Source organism: Gymnoscopelus braueri, assembly GCF_963280865.1.
Source record: "Gymnoscopelus braueri genome assembly, chromosome: 6".
Lineage (NCBI taxonomy): Eukaryota > Metazoa > Chordata > Actinopteri > Myctophiformes > Myctophidae > Gymnoscopelus > Gymnoscopelus braueri.
In genome coordinates this window covers 874129-897617 of record NC_137607.1, presented here as the reverse complement: position 1 = coordinate 897617, position 23489 = coordinate 874129, and the positions used below count along the sequence as shown (strand labels likewise).

General features: G+C 42.6%; 1 protein-coding gene across 3 annotated transcripts in view; it reads right to left on the bottom strand.

Moving 5' to 3' along the window:
• vcam1b (vascular cell adhesion molecule 1b) overlaps nucleotides 1-23489 on the bottom strand; it is a 39350-nt gene that overhangs the window by 1184 nt on the left and 14677 nt on the right. For all 3 annotated transcript variants that reach the window (XM_080430319.1, XM_080430320.1, XM_080430321.1), the window contains 6 exons: nucleotides 13979-14193; nucleotides 12792-12957; nucleotides 6758-7132; nucleotides 3918-4072; nucleotides 3377-3512; nucleotides 821-1081 (listed from right to left, as the gene is read on the bottom strand). In XM_080430319.1, the coding sequence (XP_080286445.1) occupies nucleotides 821-1081; nucleotides 3377-3512; nucleotides 3918-4072; nucleotides 6758-7132; nucleotides 12792-12957; nucleotides 13979-14193 (1308 nt within the window). The remainder of the gene's footprint in view (nucleotides 1-820; nucleotides 1082-3376; nucleotides 3513-3917; nucleotides 4073-6757; nucleotides 7133-12791; nucleotides 12958-13978; nucleotides 14194-23489) is intronic.

Below are 23489 nucleotides of genomic sequence, written 5' to 3'. Positions count from 1 at the left end.
CTTGTTAATACTTTGTTTAAAAATATATAAAATATGTATAAAGACAAAGTGGGATTTATGAATATTGAAATATTCATAAATCCCACTTTCTCTTTATGATTTTTTTTCAAAGTAAACAACAATCTTGTGAACTTGTAGATCAGCTATTTCTGATAACATTGTGCAACACTCTGGTACAGCGTAGTAGGGCATTAAGTTACAAAAAAACAAACTAACATGAAAAGTCTAAATATGGAGATATACTGTAGGAATTAAGTTTCATATTGTATAACTTATAAAACCAGGAAAAGTACATTTAAAGTGGAACAAACCTGGACATATTCTGTCAAGGACTTAAAGAGCATTGTATCAACGTCAACACACTAAACATCACACTTTGAAAACACTTTCCAGACGCGGTAAGATATTATTATTTACATTATTTCTGTCTCTAATCAATGAAGAGTTCCTCTGAGCTGTGAGTGGATCAACCTACATGTTGTTTAGACCAGGGGTCTTCAACAGAGGGTCCGGGACTCCTAGGGGGTCCTCAGAGTTACTACAGGGGGTCCTTCAAATCTTTGTGTGACATGATTATTTATTTTACCTTTTGCCACTTGAACCCTAGCATCCCTTTTCTGAGGAGAACTTTACCCAAAGATAGCTGATCTACAAGCTCACAACGCCTCGCACTGCGAGGCGTTGTGAGCTTGTAGATCAGCTATCTTTGGCAAAGAGGTGATGATAATAATAGTGATAATAATAGTGATAATAATAGTAATAATAATAATAATAATAATAATAATAATAATAGTAATAATAATAATAATGATAAACTGACCCATGACACTGATGGTGAACACCTCCGTCTGAAAGCCCAGCTCATTGGTCACGTTGACCTGGTACAGCCCCGTGTCATTGGCCGTCACGTTGACCAATAGGAAGGTCCCGTCGGCGGAGTGGCGCTCCGTGCCATTGGTCAGTTTTCTCAGCACCACGGCGGGGGGCGGGAAGCTGACGGCCCGACAGCAAACTGTGACGTTCTGACCCTCATGGACCACTGTAGACGGGAACACCTCCACTGTGGTGTTTCTGGGAGGAGCTACAACATAACACAACCAATAAGAACTCCACTGTGGTGTTTCTGGGAGGAGCTACAACATAACACAACCAATAAGAACTCCACTGTGGTGTTTCTGGGAGGAGCTACAACATAACCACAACCAATAAGACCTCTACTGTGGTGTTTCTGGGAGGAGCTACAACATAACACAACCAATAAGACCTCTACTGTGGTGTTTCTGGGAGGAGCTACAACATAACACAACCAATAAGACCTCTACTGTGGTGTTTCTGGGAGGAGCTACAACATAACACAACCAATAAGACCTCTACTGTGGTGTTTCTGGGAGGAGCTACAACATAACACAACCAATAAGACCTCTACTGTGGTGTTTCTGGGAGGAGCTACAACATAACACAACCAATAAGACCTCCACTGTGGTGTTTCTGGGAGGAGCTACAACATAACCACAACCAATAAGAACTCCACTGTGGTGTTTCTGGGAGGAGCTACAACATAACACAACCAATAAGACCTCTACTGTGGTGTTTCTGGGAGGAGCTACAACATAACACAACCAATAAGACCTCTACGGTGATGTTTCTGGGAGGAGCTACAACATAACACAACCAATAAGACCTCTACTGTGGTGTTCCTGGGAGGAGCTACAACATAACACAACCAATAAGAACTCCACTGTGGTGTTTCTGGGAGGAGCTACAACATAACCACAACCAATAAGAACTCCACTGTGGTGTTTCTGGGAGGAGCTACAACATAACCACAACCAATAAGAACTCCACTGTGGTGTTTCTGGGAGGAGCTACAACATAACACAACCAATAAGAACTCCACTGTGGTGTTTCTGGGAGGAGCTACAACATAACACAACCAATAAGACCTCTACTGTGGTGTTTCTGGGAGGAGCTACAACATAACACAACCAATAAGACCTCTACTGTGGTGTTTCTGGGAGGAGCTACAACATAACACAACCAATAAGACCTCTACTGTGGTGTTTCTGGGAGGAGCTACAACATAACCACAACCAATAAGACCTCTACTGTGGTGTTTCTGGGAGGAGCTACAACATAACACAACCAATAAGACCTCTACTGTGGTGTTTCTGGGAGGAGCTACAACATAACACAACCAATAAGACCTCTACTGTGGTGTTTCTGGGAGGAGCTACAACATAACACAACCAATAAGACCTCTACTGTGGTGTTTCTGGGAGGAGCTACAACATAACACAACCAATAAGAACTCCACTGTGGTGTTTCTTGGAGGAGCTACAACATAACCACAACCAATAAGAACTCCACTGTGGTGTCTCTGGGAGGAGCTACAACATAACACAACCAATAAGACCTCCACTGTGGTGTTTCTGGGAGGAGCTACAACATAACCACAACCAATAAGAACTCCACTGTGGTGTTTCTGGGAGGAGCTACAACATAACCACAGCCAATAAGAACTCCACTGTGGTGTTTCTGGGAGGAGCTACAACATAACCACAACCAATAAGAACTCCACTGTGATGTTTCTGGGAGGAGCTACAACATAACCACAACCAATAAGAACTCCACTGTGGTGTTTCTGGGAGGAGCTACAACATAACCACAACCAATAAGAACTCCACTGTGGTGTTTCTGGGAGGAGCTACAACATAACCACAGCCAATAAGAACTCCACTGTGGTGTTTCTGGGAGGAGCTACAACATAACCACAACCACTATCAACTTTATTGTCCCAGCACTGGTTTAAAGATGTAAAGATGTTGGTGAAATTAGGTTTTGCATAAACTCTATCATTTTGTTGTTTACCAGGTGAAGGGACAGAGATAAGGAGAGCAAGGAGAAAATAAAACTGTAAGAAAAAAATATACAAGAGAACAAAATCTATGATCTATACATATCTACACAGAGCATATAAAACATCATGATGTACATGAGGTTAAACATAGGTGCAAAAAAACTAACAACACAATGGCAGGTACACACTGATGGTGTTGTTAGTGCACCACATTCAGGAGGAAATGAGCACTTACCCGCTATAGTGAGGCGGAATAACTAACCTATCGTTCATTTTATGATAAAAACAACACATTTGACAGATGTGTTGATATATTGTAAACAAAACTGGAGCAATTGGGGCATCACAAATTCATGTTTTTCAAAATGGCCACCGGCGGTGGGTCAAACCTCCCTAATCCTCCATCTAGCGGCTACAGTTTTTGCTGGGATTGTGCATGAAGGTCATGAAGGTCATGAAGGTGTTCTACAGTGATGAGAATATGAAGCAGTTATTAAAGGGTAAAGGTCACGTCCTGACCTTTGACAGAGAGGTTAAAGGTGACCAGTTGGGATCCATACTGGTTAGCAGCCTCACACTGGTAAACTCCTGAGTCCTCCAGTCTGACTGAGGACAGGATGAAAGACACAGAGGAAGAGGAGGAAGACGAGGACACCTGGAGGATGGGAAACAACTCATTTTATTACTCTGCAGCAGTTCAGTGGAATGAGTCCATTAGATCCTCCATTAACCTCCATAAAGAACTGGACAATTATAACCATCAATTAGTTGAGTTGAAACAGGAACCATGTTGTACTTTGATATTTTAATTGGTTATGGTTAGGGTTAGAGTGTTGAAAATGTATGAATGAATGTATTTATTATTGATGTTATTATTCTGGGTCTTTGCTACCCCCCCCCCCCCCCCCCAACAAAAGAAAGAAAAGAAAAAAACACATGGCACTCAGTTTACACAAATTTACATTCAAAAGACTACAATAAAAATAGCCTAAGCTATCAATCAATCAATCAATCAATCAATCAATCAATCAATCAATCAATCAATCAATCAATCACTCACCTTCATCTGCTGTGACTCCTCCCCTCTGACTCTCCTCAGCACCAGACTCCGCCCCTCGGGGGAGGATCTTCCTGATGAGTGACAGGTGAAGGTGACACTGTGACCTTCCATCACCTCCTCTGGGTGCACTGACAGAGACGTGTTGACAGGGGGCGCTGTAACAACACAGATTGATATGTTTAAACATCAGTAGTAGAAGGTTGTTTAGATGTTTGACCCACTAGAAAACAACAACTTCATCACCAAACAAAAATCTAATCCTAATCTCCTAATCAGAATGTGGAACAAACATCATGCTGTTCTGTGGTTGGAAACACTCTGACCCAGTCTGTAGGTACTGAATATTAATTACAGTATGTAAGGTTTGTTTTCACCCATATTCACACGTCCACATCTTTAAAACACCCTGGACAACGCTCCACACGTCCTAGACTCTTCTCTCTTCTCTAAAACACCCTGGACAACGCTCGACACGTCCTAGACTCTTCTCTAAAACACTCTGGACAACGCTCCACACGTCCTAGACTCTTCTCTCTTCTCTAAACCACTCTGGACAACGCTCCACACGTCCTAGACTCTTCTCTCTTCTCTAAAACACTCTGGACAACGCTCCACACGTCCTAGACTCTTCTCTCTTCTCTAAAACACTCTGGACAACACTTCACACGTCCTAGACTCTTCTCTCTTCTCTAAAACACCCTGGACAACGCTCCACACGTCCTAGACTCTTCTCTCTTCTCTAAAACATCCTGGACAACGCTCCACACGTCCTAGACTCTTCTCTCTTCTCTAAAACACCCTGGACAACACTTCACACGTCCTAGACTCTTCTCTCTTCTCTAAAACATCCTGGACAACGCTCCACACGTCCTAGACTCTTCTCTCTTCTCTAAAACACCCTGGACAACGCTCCACACGTCCTAGACTCTTCTCTAAAACACCCTGGACAACGCTCCACACGTCCTAGACTCTTCTCTCTTCTCTAAAACACCCTGGACAACGCTCCACACGTCCTAGACTCTTCTCTCTTCTCTAAAACACCCTGGACAACGCTCCACACGTCCTAGACTCTTCTCTAAAACACCCTGGACAACGCTCCACACGTCCTAGACTCTTCTCTCTTCTCTAAAACACCCTGGACAACGCTCCACACGTCCTAGACTCTTCTCTCTTCTCTAAAACACCCTGGACAACGCTCCACACGTCCTAGACTCTTCTCTAAAACACCCTGGACAACGCTCCACACGTCCTAGACTCTTCTCTCTTCTCTAAAACACCCTGGACAACGCTCGACACGTCCTAGACTTTTCTCTAAAACACCCTGGACAACGCTCCACACGTCCTAGACTCTTCTCTAAAACACCCTGGACAACGCTCCACACGTCCTAGACTCTTCTCTCTTCTCTAAAACACCCTGGACAACGCTCCACACGTCCTAGACTCTTCTCTCTTCTCTAAAACACCCTGGACAACGCTCCACACGTCCTAGACTCTTCTCTAAAACACCCTGGACAACGCTCCACACGTCCTAGACTCTTCTCTCTTCTCTAAAACACCCTGGACAACGCTCCACACGTCCTAGACTCTTCTCTCTTCTCTAAAACACCCTGGACAACGCTCCACACGTCCTAGACTCTTCTCTAAAACACCCTGGACAACGCTCCACACGTCCTAGACTCTTCTCTCTTCTCTAAAACACCCTGGACAACGCTCGACACGTCCTAGACTTTTCTCTAAAACACCCTGGACAACGCTCCACACGTCCTAGACTCTTCTCTAAAACACCCTGGACAACGCTCCACACGTCCTAGACTCTTCTCTCTTCTCTAAAACACCCTGGACAACGCTCGACACGTCCTAGACTCTTCTCTAAAACACTCTGGACAACGCTCCACACGTCCTAGACTCTTCTCTCTTCTCTAAAACACTCTGGACAACGCTCCACACGTCCTAGACTCTTCTCTCTTCTCTAAAACACTCTGGACAACGCTCCACACGTCCTAGACTCTTCTCTCTTCTCTAAAACACTCTGGACAACACTTCACACGTCCTAGACTCTTCTCTCTTCTCTAAAACACCCTGGACAACGCTCCACACGTCCTAGACTCTTCTCTCTTCTCTAAAACATCCTGGACAACGCTCCACACGTCCTAGACTCTTCTCTCTTCTCTAAAACACCCTGGACAACACTTCACACGTCCTAGACTCTTCTCTCTTCTCTAAAACATCCTGGACAACGCTCCACACGTCCTAGACTCTTCTCTCTTCTCTAAAACACCCTGGACAACACTTCACACGTCCTAGACTCTTCTCTCTTCTCTAAAACATCCTGGACAACGCTCCACACGTCCTAGACTCTTCTCTAAAACACCCTGGACAACGCTCCACACGTCCTAGACTCTTCTCTCTTCTCTAAAACACCCTGGACAACGCTCCACACGTCCTAGACTCTTCTCTCTTCTCTAAAACACCCTGGACAACGCTCCACACGTCCTAGACTCTTCTCTCTTCTCTAAAACACCCTGGACAACACTTCACACGTCCTAGACTCTTCTCTCTTCTCTAAAACATCCTGGACAACGCTCCACACGTCCTAGACTCTTCTCTAAAACACCCTGGACAACGCTCCACACGTCCTAGACTCTTCTCTCTTCTCTAAAACACCCTGGACAACGCTCCACACGTCCTAGACTCTTCTCTCTTCTCTAAAACACCCTGGACAACGCTCCACACGTCCTAGACTCTTCTCTCTTCTCTAAAACACCCTGGACAACGCTCCACACGTCCTAGACTCTTCTACTTGTAGACAGTGACAGGTTGGTTGAGGCAGAAGGACTCACCGTGGACACGCAGGGTGATGTTGGTTTCTCTGACCCTCCAGGCTTCGTCTCCAGCGGTCAGCAGACTGACCCGGCAGGTCACGACCTCCAGACGGCTGTCCAGACGATAGGTCAGCTCAGAGGAGAAGCTCTGATTGGTCAGCTCAGAGGAGACGTTCTGATTGGTCAGCCCAGAGGAGACGTTCTGATTGGTCAGCGCAAAGGAGAAGCTCTGATTGGTCAGCCCAGAGGAGAAGCGTTTGACCTCTGACCCCACCTCCCTGCTCCCAGACAGCCACTGGAACCTCAGCCTCTGATTGGCTGAGTAAACGTGATTGACAGCACAGCGGAGGACCGAACCCTGAGTCTCCGTGACGACCGGATCTGACGGGAACGCTGGACGACACAAACGTTTAAAATGTTCATTAAAACATTCCCTGCCATTGATGTAGATCTACGTCAATTAAAAACATTTTATTCTTATATATATATATATATATATATATATATATATATATATATATATATATATATAAACAATATATATTTTTTTAATTACACTAGAGGGCGCTCTTTGCTAACCTATGGATGATCCCTTGACTGCGAGAGAAGGAATAGACGGAAATGACGTCATCCCAAAAACATTCACTTCCGTCCTATAACACACTATATAATATAACACACTATATAATATAACACACTATATAATATAACACACTACCATGTTATGAGATGTAGAAAAAACACATCTAACTCTGATTTCTTCTTTTTTTTGTGTGAAAATTAGCCGTATTCAACAGAACAGACGATCGAGGTAAAAATGTTTTTGGTCCGGCGGATAGACGAGCCCCTCCCCCCCCTCCCCCTCCCCCTCCCCCCAGACAGCCTTTGTTTACATCATGTTCACATCGTGGCCTCCATGGCTCTCCGTGGATCGTGAAAATAAGGTGAAAAACGCTGGCAGTAGCGGATTCATTAATACCTGGCAGAGAATGTGTTAAACACAAAAATACTAACTATTCATTTAATTATTCATTTTCAACCTTATGTTTATGAGCTGACGATAAGACTGTTGATGAATTGAATACATAAGACCACAATGGAAACAAGTCTCCAGGACTTTGTGTTCTCAATAAGGTTATGCTGCATGAGCATGATCTCAATTCAATTCAATTCAATCTTTATATCAGACCCAGGAAGATCCATATCACAACAATACAACACCACACAATAAAAACAGAAAAAACTAGAAAATGTGCTCCTCGGAGCACAAGTCTCCGCCAGCGGACCCGTGCTATTTTAATCAAATGAAATCACCTACCCTATCTTTAACCATAGTTCTCTAGGAATGTTCTAATTTCATAATATCATCATCATAGTGCAAAAGGCGTTGGTTAAAATATTTTCTCTGTCTGATGTCTTTTTCTCTTTCTGTTTTTAAACCACCACGGCCATAAGGGTACTTTGATGGATTTGCCAATTCTTCAAACTTGTCGTCTAGATAGAATGCGCGTGGTTTTTGGTGTTCTGCAGGGGCGACTGAATATGTAGTGTCTTTCAGATTTACTGATGGCGTTCTCATCCTTAGAAGCGGTCAGTTGACACACCTATTTATAGAATTGTATTTCGTCATGCATCCCTCATGCATCCCTCTAGCCAATCAAAGGCATTGGTGTCAACATATTAACACGTATTAAGACTTCGGCCTTGTTGTGGGATCAATTCAACTCTAGTCCTCTTCTGTGTTACTGTTGTAGATGAGTATGCTTTCTTAGCTTTGGCCTTCTGCGCCTTTGCTTGACCAATGTCAGGTGTTCTCAAAGGGACACACACACGCACGGACGGGTGATTTGGACTAGAAGATACTGTTCCAATCAAGACTGATTGATCCTGTCTTACCTCGCTTCAAAAACGTAAACGGCTTTTTGAAGTGACACACCTTTTTATTATAGGATTGTATTTCGTCATGCGTCCCTCTAGCCAATCAGAGACATTGATGTCAACATATTGACACGTATTAAGACTTCGGCTTTGTTGTGGGATCATTTCAACTCTAGTCCTCTTCTGTGTTACAATTGTAGATGAGTATGCTTTCTTAGCTTTGGCCTTCTGCGCCTTTGCTTGACCAATGTTAGGTGTTCTCAGAGGGAAACACACACGCACAGACGGGTGACTTGGACTTACTGAAGGTACTGTTCCAATCAAGTCTGATTGATCCTGTTTTACCTCACTTCAAAAAGTAGGGGCTTTTTGAAGTGACACACCTATTTATAGAATTTTATTTCGTCACGCGTCCCTCTAGCCAATCAGAGGCATTGGTGTCAACATATTGACACGTGTCACGTGGAGCTTGCCCAATGTTAGCTTGGCTAACAATGTTTGCTCACACAAAGCGAAAACATATTCTCCACCTTCGGCGGAGACAATAAATAAAATACTGCAAATAGCCCACATTGTTCAGTTTCTGACATACAGACATGTGCGCCAATGGTTCCACAGTCTAGAGGTGAACCTGACAGAACTGTGTGTGGGGTCCGTTATGACAGCGATTATGTCATTTATTGACTCAGATGCTCTACACATAAACCTATACATAAGGTTGCGTAGCACAGCAGCACAGGTGGGTACCCCAACACTAACAAACATCTGGCTTGCACTGGAGCTTCTTGGAGCTCTCAGCAGCAGCCTCATACAGTCATTATAGGCCACTGTAAGGCGTCTGATGCTGCCTTGCCTGTAGCGACTCCAAAGGTGGGCAGTATACATTATACTCATCTCACTAATGCTCATTATAATATGTTGTAATGTCTGTCTACTTACTGCATACATGGGCAACTGGTGGCCCGGGGGCCACATATGGCCCCCACCTTCACTTAATACGGCCCACAGGTTAATATCAGAATAGTGATATATTATTGATTTCAGCTGTTATGATTCTAAAACATGACATGTAAACATGACCTGCTTTAATTACTTCAGTCTATATTAGTAGCTTGAACACACCTGTCAAGGTTGCGTTTAAGCCCGCCCCTTCCCCCGGAAGCCACGCCCCGGAGCAGTGGCGCGGGAAGGGGGGGGCTATGGGGGCTGCAGCCCCCCTGGTGATGGGAGCAGCCCCCCTGGTGATGGGAAGGAAAAAAAAAAAAAAAAAAAAAAAATTTTATTTTATTTTATTTTTTATAATATATATATATTTTATGGATCATAGCAGTCTGTTACGGTCATGGATGAACTTCAACCTGGTGTTTACACTGTCTTTCTGCCTTTTTGTGTGGGGAAAAACACAGAAAACCCCCAAAAAAATTGCCCCCAAAAAAAGTGCGTCGGGAGTCCCCCCCGACGCACAGCCCCCCTAGGTATTAAGGACTTCCCGCGCGCCTGCCCCGGAGAAGGCTCCTAAAAACTCCCCATTGAAACCCCATGTTAAATGAAAAGTGCCCGAATCGCTCCGAAACTTTTTCTACCCCCCCTAAGTGGGGGTCTACGAACAAATACATTGGGCTCGGATTTTGGCTCCGCCCCCCGGAAGTGGGTGAAACAGGCACTTCAAACACTTTGTTGAATTGTTCAAAAAGTTTTTTGTGATTTTGTATTTTTCTAAGATTCTCCTTTTAACGCAGATTTTTTTTGTATTTTTTAATTGGTTACTTTTTTTTAATATTTTGTTTTCATAACTTTTTTAATTTTTTTGCGTTCACTTCCCGCGTTCGCGCGTCTTACTTGTATTAAAATTCTATTGTCTTTTTTATGTCCAATGTATTTGTATTTAAGTTCATAAAGTTAACATAAGTATAACTAAATGCATTTGAAATTAAATAAAAATGTTACTTTTAAGGATTCCAATTAAAAAATAGCAAAAAAAAAACTGGATTCCAATTCAAAAATAGCAAGAATAGCCGATCTACAAGCTCAAAATGTGTGAAGTTCATTATTCATGTTTCAATCTATAATTATGTTTATTATAACTATTACTATAACTAATACTGTTATTATGTGAACTGTCCTAAACAGACAGTTTTACCAGATTAAACAAACATTACAGTCATTTGAAAGATGTGAGGAAAGAGCTTGTCATAATAAAATGATATAATGTAAGATATGATGATAAAGACTATTCTCTATAAACACAGTAAGTGCTGATGGTTAAAATACACTGTGTGTGTGTGTGTGTGTGTGTGTGTGTGTGTGTGTGTGTGTGTGTGTGTGTGTGTGTGTGTGTGTGTGTGTGTGGTGTGTGGTGTGGGGTGTGTGGTGGTGTGTGGTGTGTGGTGGTGTGTGGTGTGTGGTGTGTGTGTGTGTGTGTGTGTGTGTGTGTGTGTGTGTGTGTGTGTGTGTGTGTGTGTGTGTGTGTGTGTGTGTGTGTGTGTGTGTGTCTCTGCTCTGTGTCAGACTCATAGCTTTGCTGACTCTCTGTTGACCCTTGACCTTTGCAGTTCTAGCCAATGATCAACAGCACAAAGTGTCCAAAACAACGAGTGGGAGAAACTGAGTCTGTTTTATAAGAGACAGACGGGAGGAGAGCTGAGAGGACACTTTGACACAGTGTTTTATAAGAGACAGAGAGGAGGAGAGCTGAGAGGACACTTTACAATTCCAAACTGGCCCCTGGGTTAACCTACCCCCCCCCTCCTCTAACTATTTATTGTACATATTTCTTGTTTTTCATACAGTAACCTGTAAGCTAATTGTATGACGTTCTGCATAGTGTATATTTCTCTGTGTTCTTAAATGTCATCATGATGTGAGTGTGTGGGAATCTCATTTTAAATAAGCCAAGTGCTTTTATGAGCGATCCAGTTTAGAGGAGCTTGTATTGTTAACTGTTCTTCCATGTACTGTTTCCATGTCTTTTCTAAATAAAGTATTCAATCAATCAAAAGAAGATCAGAATGTGTTCTGAATTATGAGAATGTCTCTGTGTATCTTTGAGCAGCAAGGAGAGAGAGAGAGAGAGAGAGAGAGAGAGAGAGAGAGAGAGAGAGAGAGAGAGAGAGAGAGAGAGAGAGAGAGAGAGAGAGAGAGAGTCTCATGCAGTTCATTTCAATAAGAAGTTCATTTCTGTGTTTTTTTATATGTTGTATTGTTGAATTGTAGAATGTACTGTTAATTTATCTTGTGTGTGTAATCTTAATCTTGTTCTGTAATCTCGACAGCATTACAAATGAGGGTGAACCTCAATGCTCTTTTAGAGAATAAATAAAGGAATCAATCAATCAATTAACGCTGTTTGATTTCTCTCACACTTTCACCTTTCCTCAGCAGAACATTGTGTCTCCTCCTCCAGCTCCTCATTTAAATACCAAGGCACTAAAGTATGGACAGTGTGTCATTTCTCTTGCTCACTAAAGCAGCAGATTAACCCTTTACTCTCTGCACCAGTAGCATTTACAATCAATTCAGTAACGACCAGTTTATGCTCCGACGTACGACGGTGCTGCGCCCCCAATATATTCAATCTATCCTCAGATGAACCATGCTTAATGATATGACGCTGTAGCCTTTACGTCTGGAAGAATGATTATGATTATAAGTTACATGGTCAGTCCATAAACGTATTATTCACAAATGGAAAGCTGCTCGTTTACAGTTTATTATGCCACCTATTAGCTTACATTTTGATTCATTCTCTGTATCACAAATGTCTTGTAAGGCGTTCTGTCTTGGAGTTTTGGTAAATTAAAAAAATACATTTCTTAAATTAACCTTTCATAAAAGGTTCTGGCCCCTCATCTAATGCCTTAGAAAAAAAGTAATTGGCCCGAGGCCAAAGCTAGTTTTGTGCCCATCTTCTGTGACGGGCACACATCAACGCTGAACACCCTCTTCCATCAATCCCACATTGGTCTTTACTTAATAAGGAGCACTACTACTTAAAAAGGCCCTACAGTTTATACATCTGAGATATTATCATCACTTTACACTGATAAACTGAAAGATAGTAGACATTTAAGAAGAGATGTGTGTGAATGAGACATTATTGTGTCAGTAGGAGACATTACGTTAGCAGACAGAGAGTTAGCACGTTAGCCAGAGAGTTGACGGTTCTATTACTCACAGAACACTTGGACTCGGGTTCTGTTGGTTCTGATGATGGATCCACACTGAGCCTGACAGCTGTAGATCCCCTCGTCTGACGGATCCACTGGTCCCAGTCTGAGTTCTACTGGATCTGCTGGTCCCAGTCTGAGATATGTAGGATCCACTGGTCCTAACGAGTAGGCCTGTCACATTACATTCATGTTATTACATATTCGCCGGATCACATTTATTTGAGATAATCGCAATTATTCGCCCTACAAGCGTACAACTTATTTTACTTTTAATTATTTTAATTATAAAGTTATTAAAGTCATGTCTTTGTATATTTAAGTTATTTGTCATATATCTGCCATGTGGAATCTGTGTTTATGAAACCTAAAAGCCAAACAGAAATGCAATTTTTATTCATATGTTTCAATGTTCAATGTTCAATAACCCCCCAAAAACACAACAATTAAATTGTTAATCGCTGTTATTTGCGTGACAATTAATGGTCAAGTAAAATGTCATGATCTGACAGCCTTAGGTCTTGTTCACTAGTGACAAGCGGCCAAAATGAGTTTTCTCAGACGGGTGGCTGGCATCTCCCTTAGAGATAGGGTGAGAAGTTCATCTCCCTTAGAGATAGAGTATGAAGTTCATCTCCCTTAGAGATAGAGTGAGAAGTTCATCTCCCTTAGAGATAGAGTGAGAAGTTCATCTCCCTTAGAGATAGAGTGAGAAGTTCATCTCTCTTAGAGATAGAGTGAGAAATTCATCTCCCTTAGAGATAGAGTGAGAAGTTCATCTCTCTTAGAGATAGAGTGAGAAGTTCATCTCTCTTAGAGACAGGGTGAGAAGTTCATTTCTCTTAGAGATAGAGTGAGTAGAGTCTCTGCTCCTTCACTTGGAAAGGAGCCAGCTTAGGTGGTTCGGGCATCTAGTACGGATCCCTCCCGAGCGTCTCCCTAGGGAGGTCCTCGCTGCACGTCCCACTGGGAGGAGACCCCGGGGCAGACCAAGGACCAGATGGGGGGATTACATCTCCACACTGGCCTGGGAACGCCTCGGGATCCCCCAGGAGGAAGTGGATAATGTTGCTCAGGAGAGGGAAGGCTGGAGCTCTCTGTTAGAACTGTTGCCCCCGTGACCCGACTCCGGATAAGCGGTTGAAGATGGATGGATGGATGGATGGATGGATGGATGGATGGATGACAGCCTTACCAACGAGTCCACTGGTCCGCTGGGGTTGGACACCAGACCCTGTCCCTCTGTCCTGCTGTCTGTCTGTCTGCTGTCTGTCTGTCCATCAGGGGGCAGTCTGCTCCAGGACAGGACAGCACTGTGGGGACATCCCATAGCCCGGCAGGACAGGACCACCTCAGATCCCATCTCTGATGTGGTTGCCGCCGGCAACACCTCCACCTTCAAAGGATGAGCTGGACAGAAACACAGAGATATTTAAAGTGTACAAATAAGTGTATCGAATAAACAAGATCCAATAAAACAAGAGCTCGTACAAATAACTGACAACAAGTAGGCAAGGCTAAGAGGAATGGTCAGGGTAGTGTTTCCTGAAGAGGTGGGTTTTCAGCCTGCAGTGAAAGATGGCATGTGACAGCATGACATATAGGCATGTGACAGCATGACATATAGGCATGTGACAGCAGCAAGACATCATGGTTGAAGTGTGTTCATGTTAGTCCGTGAGCCAGGACCCCAAAAATGGGGTCATCACTACCATCTGGGGGGAATAATTCTCATAGTGATTTTTGGGTAGGTATACACCCCTAGAGCTAGGAAAAATGTGATAGCCTTGCATCGGTGGTAGCTATCTGTGTGTTACCACTCCTTTTATAACCACAAGCCAAAACACAGTTTTCAAAATCCGAATGAAGCATTCTACTTCAAACTGATGGTTCTCTCTTATTATTGACCCTCTCTCTCTGAAAAATTTGCATATCTAGAATATTTTTCTATTACAGGCAGTGACAACATAGTGACTATATGTGACATAAGATGTACTTTGGTTTTAATGAAAGATGGAACACAAAGGGTTCCTTTGTAAATTACCTATAGATTTAAAACCATGTTTACATACATAGATTCTAAGGAAATGTATTATGAAATTCAATAAACAGAATATAGTGCAATGGGTAAGAAAATATCCAAAATGGCCACTAAACACACGCCTGGCAATTCTTTACTTTTAATCCGCTTGTCTTAGAATACCTCAGTTTAATACCTATTTTTTAGGGTTTTCATATGTAGAATACATTCCTGATGTTATTTTTTTAATATCAGGTCAATCATGTCAAAGGTCAGGTCAAGGTTAAAATTGACCTCTGGGAGAACAACAAATGGAAACAACTTGATGAACATTCATGGTTCACTATTCATGATTTTGTTTTGTGAAAAGTGTCATTAACATGTCACAAGAACTGGTATTCATAATAACATGAATGTAAAATGATATAATCTAATCTGTATTCTCCAACCCACATCCTGTTCTACCTCATCCTTACAAGTATCCTCCTTATTAACATCACTCCTCATCTGTAGCTTGAACATATAACCATCTTCACCAGAGCAGTTACAGTACATCAGTGATGTACTTCTCAGTCTCTGTGCCCTTTGCAATTGATATTGCACCATGTCACATAGCTCTGACGGTGGGGTCACCCTTAGCAATGACAGGAACAAGAATATCCTAGATCTCCTATCCAAATTTTGTGACATCAAACGACTTGTCAGGTGGGGCTTGGTGGTCTGCCACTTTCCACAACATCACTTGTAAATAAATGAGCCCACATGTGGTGCAACAGGTTGGTCGGTGTTGGAGGAAGGGCCATTGACTTGTGGCACCCACCTCACCCAGCACATCAGGGTAGCCTGGGAAGTTCCCTGCCAGCAAAGTGTAGTGTGCTCTGATCTTGCCTTTGTCATACATATAAGACTGTCCCATCCCAATGCTCCATCTATACTTTACACTGGAGGTCCACCTGATACACCCCAATACACAGCATACAACAGGACAAGAACATCAGTGTAATCACTGAGCATGTGTATCACACCCTTTCCAGAGATGGCTGCATCAGGGATATAGGAACTCATGGTGATGTCTGCCTCATCATGACTAAATGCAGTATCTATTGTCAGCACTGAAGGTGTACAACATGCTCAACGGCTTCTGCTTAATGTTCTTACTCTTCATGATGACATCTCATGTGGGTAAAGGACATTACTATTCACAACAGCATGGGGGCAAATTAGCCAAGGATGGGATTGAAGAGATGATCTTTCTGTGTGTGAGGAATCCTACACCCCAATATTTTATGACCAAGACACACCAGTGCTTCAACTCTCCCTCTGTTTCTGCACATTTTGGGGAAGGCTTCAGTCCACTCCACTCACATGCATCATGACAGCATCTTTCCTGATCGTTATGGCAGTATGCTCCCCAGACTGGTCAGCAGAGACAGTGATCCAGAATCCATCATGGTGCCGACAGACAAGGTCTAGCTTAGCCTCTATGCTATGGCATGGAGCACATGCATCTTCAGCAGGCACTGGGTTAGATATCAAGCACACTGCACATGGCCAGCATGGAAGAAGTGCTTCAGTCATGTGCTTCATGAGAGAAAAGGTGAAGTTAATGTCAATGTGTCTCCCTGCGCATTCAAACTGGTGGATGTGAAGTGTAGGAAGAAGTTGTATACCCACTGTCAGCCAGTAGGATGGAGATGTGCAGTGTCCAGGTAGGCTACTGCTGTATCTGTTCAAATGTCTTTGGCCAAGTTGATAGAAACCACTTCAGAGTGCTGCTGATACACTCAGGACTGACCACTGAACTTGCCTGTCATGTTCTGCAACCACATGCATTTCCACTTCCAGTGCTGAACCTTGCATCAGTTTTGCAATGCAGCTGAAGAATGACTGTATAACATGCATCCCACCGGGATGCACAATTACATTATAGAGCTTATATACCGGCAAGGTGTCAACAAACGGCTCCATGTCAATTGTGAGGTGAATAGGGCCTGCTGTACATGTCAACCAGTGACCATATCTGCTGCCTGCTTGGACACCTGGTTGGACGATAAGGTGCGAGAGAGACCTTGACCTGACCTTTAGCACATAGGCCAAAGACTGACCAGCAAGTCAAAATATAACATTAGAAATAGATTCTACACCTATGAATGCCCCCCCCCCCCCCATGGGTCCCCATATGAATCACGTTCACGAAGTTCACAGATTCCCTCACACTGCAATATTTTGTTGTTTTTAACATAATTTAGTACAATGGAACATCACCATGGGATGGACACCATCTTTGATTTGGCAATAAAAAATTAACTGATGGTAATTTCACTGATTCAGCCATATTTCTTGAAGAGACCTAAGACCTAGTTTTAGACACCAAAACCACCTTTCTAGGTTGAACAGTATCATAAAGCCATTTAACCCTCGTAGGGTCCTCGGGTCCTTTTAACCCAGTTTAACATTTTCAACATGAATTAAAAGTATGTAAAACATTTTTGTTCTCTATGAAACTTCTTCTATTTGCCTTATTTACTGTACTAAACATGTGATATGAAAATGAACATTTTCATTTTCATGAAAATGAAAAATTTCACACAGGGCCTTCGGGTCAAAGTGACCCGAAGGCCCTGGGTGTGACTAAAACACGAAGACCCTACGAGGGTTAAGCTCCTGGCAGTCATATTGGACGCCATCTTGAAAATGATGGCTTTACGAGAAATATAATTTCCTAGATTTTTTTGTATGTTCTTAAGCATGCCTAGACGTACCAGAACCAATTGAAAAACCTTTTGTATATTTTTTTGGGGGGGGGTTAATAGTATGTTTTCATATATTGACCCATGTAATTTTCGCCTAGTGTTATAACATAAAATGCATGATAGCACCCATAAAGCTACCATTGGTGCAAGGCTATCACATATTTTCTAACTCTAGACATGCATACCTTGACAAAAATCACTATGAGCATTATTCCCCTCAGATGGTAGTGACCAACCCCCCTGGCTCACGGACTATGTAGGTATTTAGGTCAGTGTGGAGACTTAGACAAACAGCATAATGTAGGATGTGTTCTAGACCAGGGTTTCTCAAAGTGGGTGCCGTAGCACCCTAGGGAGCCATGACACAAGTCCAGGGGTGCCACAGAATACTTTTTAACCACTTTAACCCTAAGCCTCCATACTTAGTAAAAGGGACCTGAGATGCTTGGTGCATTGTTTTTCCATCCATGGCCTTAACGTGCTCCCTCTGCTGTCCCTTAGCGCTATGTGCTATCCAGTATCAGTTAATTACGGATTTTGGGTCCAAACATTCCCCCAGTAATGTAAATGCAAATGATTTCACAGTCTGATTTGACAATAGTAATCTCAATCAAAGAAGAGGTTAATACCTATTTGGCCTGTATTCTTGACAACAAACTGACACGTGAAAAAATGGCCTCAAAAGTGATCAAGAAATTAAATCAAAGAACAAGATTTATGGGCAGAATGGCCTCTTTTGTCAACAAAAGTTCTCTCAGGACTCATTCATTCAATGCCACTTTGACTATACTGAACCTCTTGGTTCTCCAACATCTCAATGTCACTAAGAACTAAGCTTCAGATCTCCCAAAACACACTGATACGAATACTACTCAGCCTAAAGCCATGACCACCTGATTCTAACACACTTTGCTAGTCTGGGTGTGTGTGTGTGTGTGTGTGTGTGTGTGTGTGTGTGTGTGTGTGTGTGTGTGTGTGTGTGTGTGTGTGTGTGTGTGTGTGTGTGTGTGTGTGTGTGTGTGAGAGAGGAGAACTGATGTTCATCACATCCAACCTAAAGGTCACACTTTTCTACAGGGTCACTTCAACCTGTACAACATTGTTCTGTCTTCACTCAACCTCTCCTCTCCTCTCCTCTCCTCTCCTCTCCTCTCCTCTCCTCTCCTCTCCTCCATCACTGTTTCCCAACGTGGGGGGGGGGGTCTGATCTGTGTGGAGGCAGTCCAACATTTCAAACATGTTACATTAAATGACTCTGTCTGTCTGTCTGTCTGTCTGTCTGTCTGTCTGTCTGTCTGTCTGTCTGTCTGTCTGTCTGTCTGTCTGTCTGTCTGTCTGTCTGTCTGTCTGTCTGTCTGTCTGTCTGTCTGTCTGTCTGTCTGTCTGTCTGTCTGTCTGTCTGCCTGCCTGCCTGCCTGACAATCATGTCAGAACTGAGTGAACACATCTGCAGGTCAGCTGACAGGAAGTGATGCAACACAGGTCAACCAGGTCACCTCTCCCACTGCATCCCACTCTCTCTTTAAACAACACACACACCCACCCACACCCGCACACACACACACACACACACACACACACACACACACACACACACACACACACAGACACACACACACACACACACAGACACACACACACACACACACAGACACACACACACACACACACACCCGCACACACACACACACACACACACACACACACACACACACACACACACACACACACACACACACAGACACACACACACACACACACACACACACACACAGACACACACACACACACACACACACACACACACACACACACACACACACACACACACACACAGTGTTTTTATAAATAAAGCACTATGTCCTTGTATGTAGTAGATGAATGATGATCTGTGGTGCAGCGACCACTCTCTATAACACTCACAGCTCAATGGCCCGGATTCATAAAGGGATTTACGACCATATTTTGTACGTACCGGCATTTAGGACAAATCCTACACCTGCAGTCGGATTCATAAAAGTTTTTTGTTCTGTGTTTTGTGCGTCAGGTGCGCACGTTCTCAGGTCAGCCCCGAGGCTGTCTTACCAGGGCTGAAATGTGCGTATGTCTTTAGAATGCTTTATTCTTCATGCCAAAATCAATTACAACAGTGGCAAACCTCCAATAAAATATATATGTGCCCAACATTTGTCAACACATATATATAAAAAATAAAAAATAAATGTCAAACGATGTATTGCTTGTAGCCTATGCATCATATAGACATGATGTAGATTCCACCGCTTTTTATTTATTTTCTAGGCTATGAGTTGCATTTAGAGCTGTGTTTGCCAGCGGGTCATCTCAGCGTGTGTCACGTAATAATGAAAATAGGCTATGATGCCTTAATGAAACTGCGGAGGGACTGACTTGCATCAGTGTCCGTGCCGCGGTATTAATTTGTAAAGCCGACTGTAGGCTACTGTATATTGATCACATGAACGCCACACACAACAGCCTAATAAATATTACCATCTGATGAGGAAACTAAAGTGGATGAAAGCTGTGTCCAGAAGATGATCCATTCCCCATTCCGACGTAGGACAGTGATATCCAAAATTAACTAATTTAATCAATAAGCTCAGGTCCATAATCGGATAGAAGCGTTCACTTGTATGCCCTGGATTTATTTTCAACATCATCTTTGTACCTCGGTAAAGGTGCGCTATGTTCATTAGAAAAGGCTCGCTTATATAATATCCTTTCCACGTTTTATTAGCCTTTTATTTGGTAATGGGGTTAAACCTTGTAAACTTCTTTATTCTCATTACACATGAAAGCATTTATTATGTGATCCGCTTCCAGACAGAACAGTACGTTGTCAAGGCGATGCGACACCGCATCTGTTAGCTTTGGACGAGGCGGAGTTGAACTTCAAACTTTCATCAGCGTTGCCAGATGTTGTGAGAGAAATAAGCAACCAGGTCTAGGAAAACAAGCCCAAAAGAAGCAACTGGCACTTAGGCCATTATAAGCACTTTAATTAAACCGTTGTGAGCTTGTAGATCTGCTATTTAAAAAAAAAATCTTGTAATAAAATGTGGAATATTTGGAAGATTTTTTAAACATTCTAACAACACAAATCTGCCTCCAGCTGGCACAAAACATGTTCAGATGGGGCTTATAGGGATAAATTAGCATACATATTAACTTGGGGGTCCATGACATAAAAATATTTGAGAACCACCTGTTAAAACAATTGAACAATTGTGAAGCAAGCCCAAATAACCAACTACACTTTAGAAACAAGCCCAAAAAACCGCACCCCACAGCTACCAATATTTACAAGCAACTTTACAGAAAAATAAGCCCAAATTCGCTTATAATAAGCGGACATGGCAACGCTGTTTAGCACGGTTCAGCACGGTGACGTTAAAGTTGGATGCTGTTGGACGCAGCCTTCCAGAGTAAATCATCACACCTGGTCATACGCACTGGTTGTACGCACGTCTCTGTGATATACGAACCCCTTTGGGAATTGCACGTCCGTTTGTGACTACCAAAATACGACCGGCCTTTACGAACTTTATTTACCCCATATTTACGACCCTCATTATGAATCGGGGTGCCAATGTCCCTAAACTTCACTGGATTGGTTGAAACACGGATGTTGACACAGAAACAGCCAATCAACACTCTTCTCTGTGAGTTTCTACTCCCGGTAACAACATATAATAACAACACAAGACATCAGTTATATGAATATAAAATAATATATATACATATATGTGGAATAATCCATGATTATGAAAGATAACTGTGTATTATTATTGGTGCAACAGCAATGTGCTTTTATTGTCCTGCAGGAGTTAGCAAACATGTACTGTTTGAGGTGAGCCTAGTGGTACAGAGTGGGCAGAGGCAGGCTCCCTGCTGTGCTCCTGAGCTTCAAAGAGAACTCTGCATTCTTAGGCGGGGGTAGCTTTCTAGATAAGAGACAAAAGCTTTGTGTGAGAACAAAGCAACTGATTTGACTGCATAATGCCGTCTGCTCCACTGTGACAGGAAATGGCAGCAAAAGCTAGGCCTTGTGGGTAATCAGAGCTTCCTGTTGGCTGGAACCTCCTTGGAGGCGGGCATTAGGCGGGAAGTTTATAAAGGAGCCTGTCTAGGAACAGACTTCAGATTCGATAAGAGAGGGCTAGAGTATGGGACCTGGCACCACTTGCTAACATCATGGCGAAAGAGGAATGGACTAAAGTGAGTAAGAATTAAACGCTGTAACGATGATATTTCTGATGTATTCAAAATGGGGTGAAGATTCATGTCATTTAATATTGTTGTTCTATGTGTTTTGTTTTCTTTCAGGTTTAATAACCTAACTGTGACTTAAATGTATTAGATTTATGTATTATGTGTGATTAGTAATAAAACCATCTAAAAGACACAAGTTTGAGTGATTAGCTTAAAACACCTTCTTCTTTCGACCCCCTTTTTCATGGGTTTGGCAAACCGTAGCGTAACTGCACAAAGCAGGAGTACGATATGCCATAAAAATGAACAGTTATTAAACTCTAGTGTCCCCGGAGGGGACTTCTTTGAGTTTAAGTATAAATTACCAAGTCATTGAACTACTAGATTATCTTTCGAGTTGAAGTGTTACAGAGTAATTAAACAATTATAAAACCGAGGGAGCCTATGTGAAACTAGATGAGTATTAGGTGGTCCTAGAAGAGGTTCACATAATAATTGAAGTCAAATTACCAAGTAATTAAACTACTAGATTATCTTTCGAGTTTAAGTGTGACAGAGTAATTAAACAATTATAAAACCGAGGGAGCCTATGTGAAACTAGATAAGTATTAGGTGGTCCTAGAAGAGGTTCACATAATTGAGTTATGCGTGTTATATAAAGAAATAACAGTATGAAAACTCCTATAGCCATAGGAATGAAAACACACTGTCTCTTTAAGATGAGAAGTGAGTTGTAACAAAATATTAGGCCTGGTTATGGGACAGGTTTTTAATATAGGTTCACAGAATTATCACCGGAGTAATGAACCAGTGCTAGTGTGAACGAATCAGCGCCGAAGAATCGGTGTGGGGACAAAGGAACTAACACAGCCTGCAGAGGGTCGAATCCACGGAGGCGAAGAGGACACAGAGCCGGCGGCCTACAGCGTGACGCAAGGACCGAGGCATTGAATACTGTATGGGCCTACGAGAAGCCTACCGGGGAGAGACTCAACCAGGTTGCTATGTAACAAAGCCCCACAGTTTGCGAAAACTGTGGAGAAAAGACTGTAGATTTGAGGATGCTGCGTGCTAACAGATTCTATTGTCTGAGCTAAGGATAAGGAGCTGAGGGAGAAGCTAGAAGCTAACCACAGGTTATGTAGCTATAGGCTACCGTTAAAAGTTTGTTTAGCGTACCAATAAGAGGGTTTAGAGATAAAGCTATCCGACCTGAGAGCTACCTTTAGCGTGGCTAGCTAAGCTAAGCAGTTCTATTGTCTAGCATAGTAGTGCTAGCTGCTAGCTAACTGCCATTATTGACAGAGAGGTGATTGTTGCCCCTGACCTGGGTGGTGGGGAAATACAATTAGCATTCTCTTTGTTTACCTGGGAGACAGAAGGTCTGTCCCCCCTTTTGTTTACTGATAAGGGTTGGGGGAGGATTCTGCCAGTGTAATACAATGTTTAACCAGACTTTATGATAGACTGATACTGTGAGTAACTAGATGATTAGTGTACAAGAACAGGGGATCAATGGTAATCATTGTGGGTTAAATACTAAAATGTACTTTGGTAGAGCAAAATATATCCTATCCAGTATTAATTAACAAAATTAACTAATGTAAGTAGACCATTAAAAGGCTTCTTGCATAGAATGCTGATAGGGTGGGTGCTATTTTACAGGTTAGAACAGTGTTAATTAATTAGTGTTGTTATGA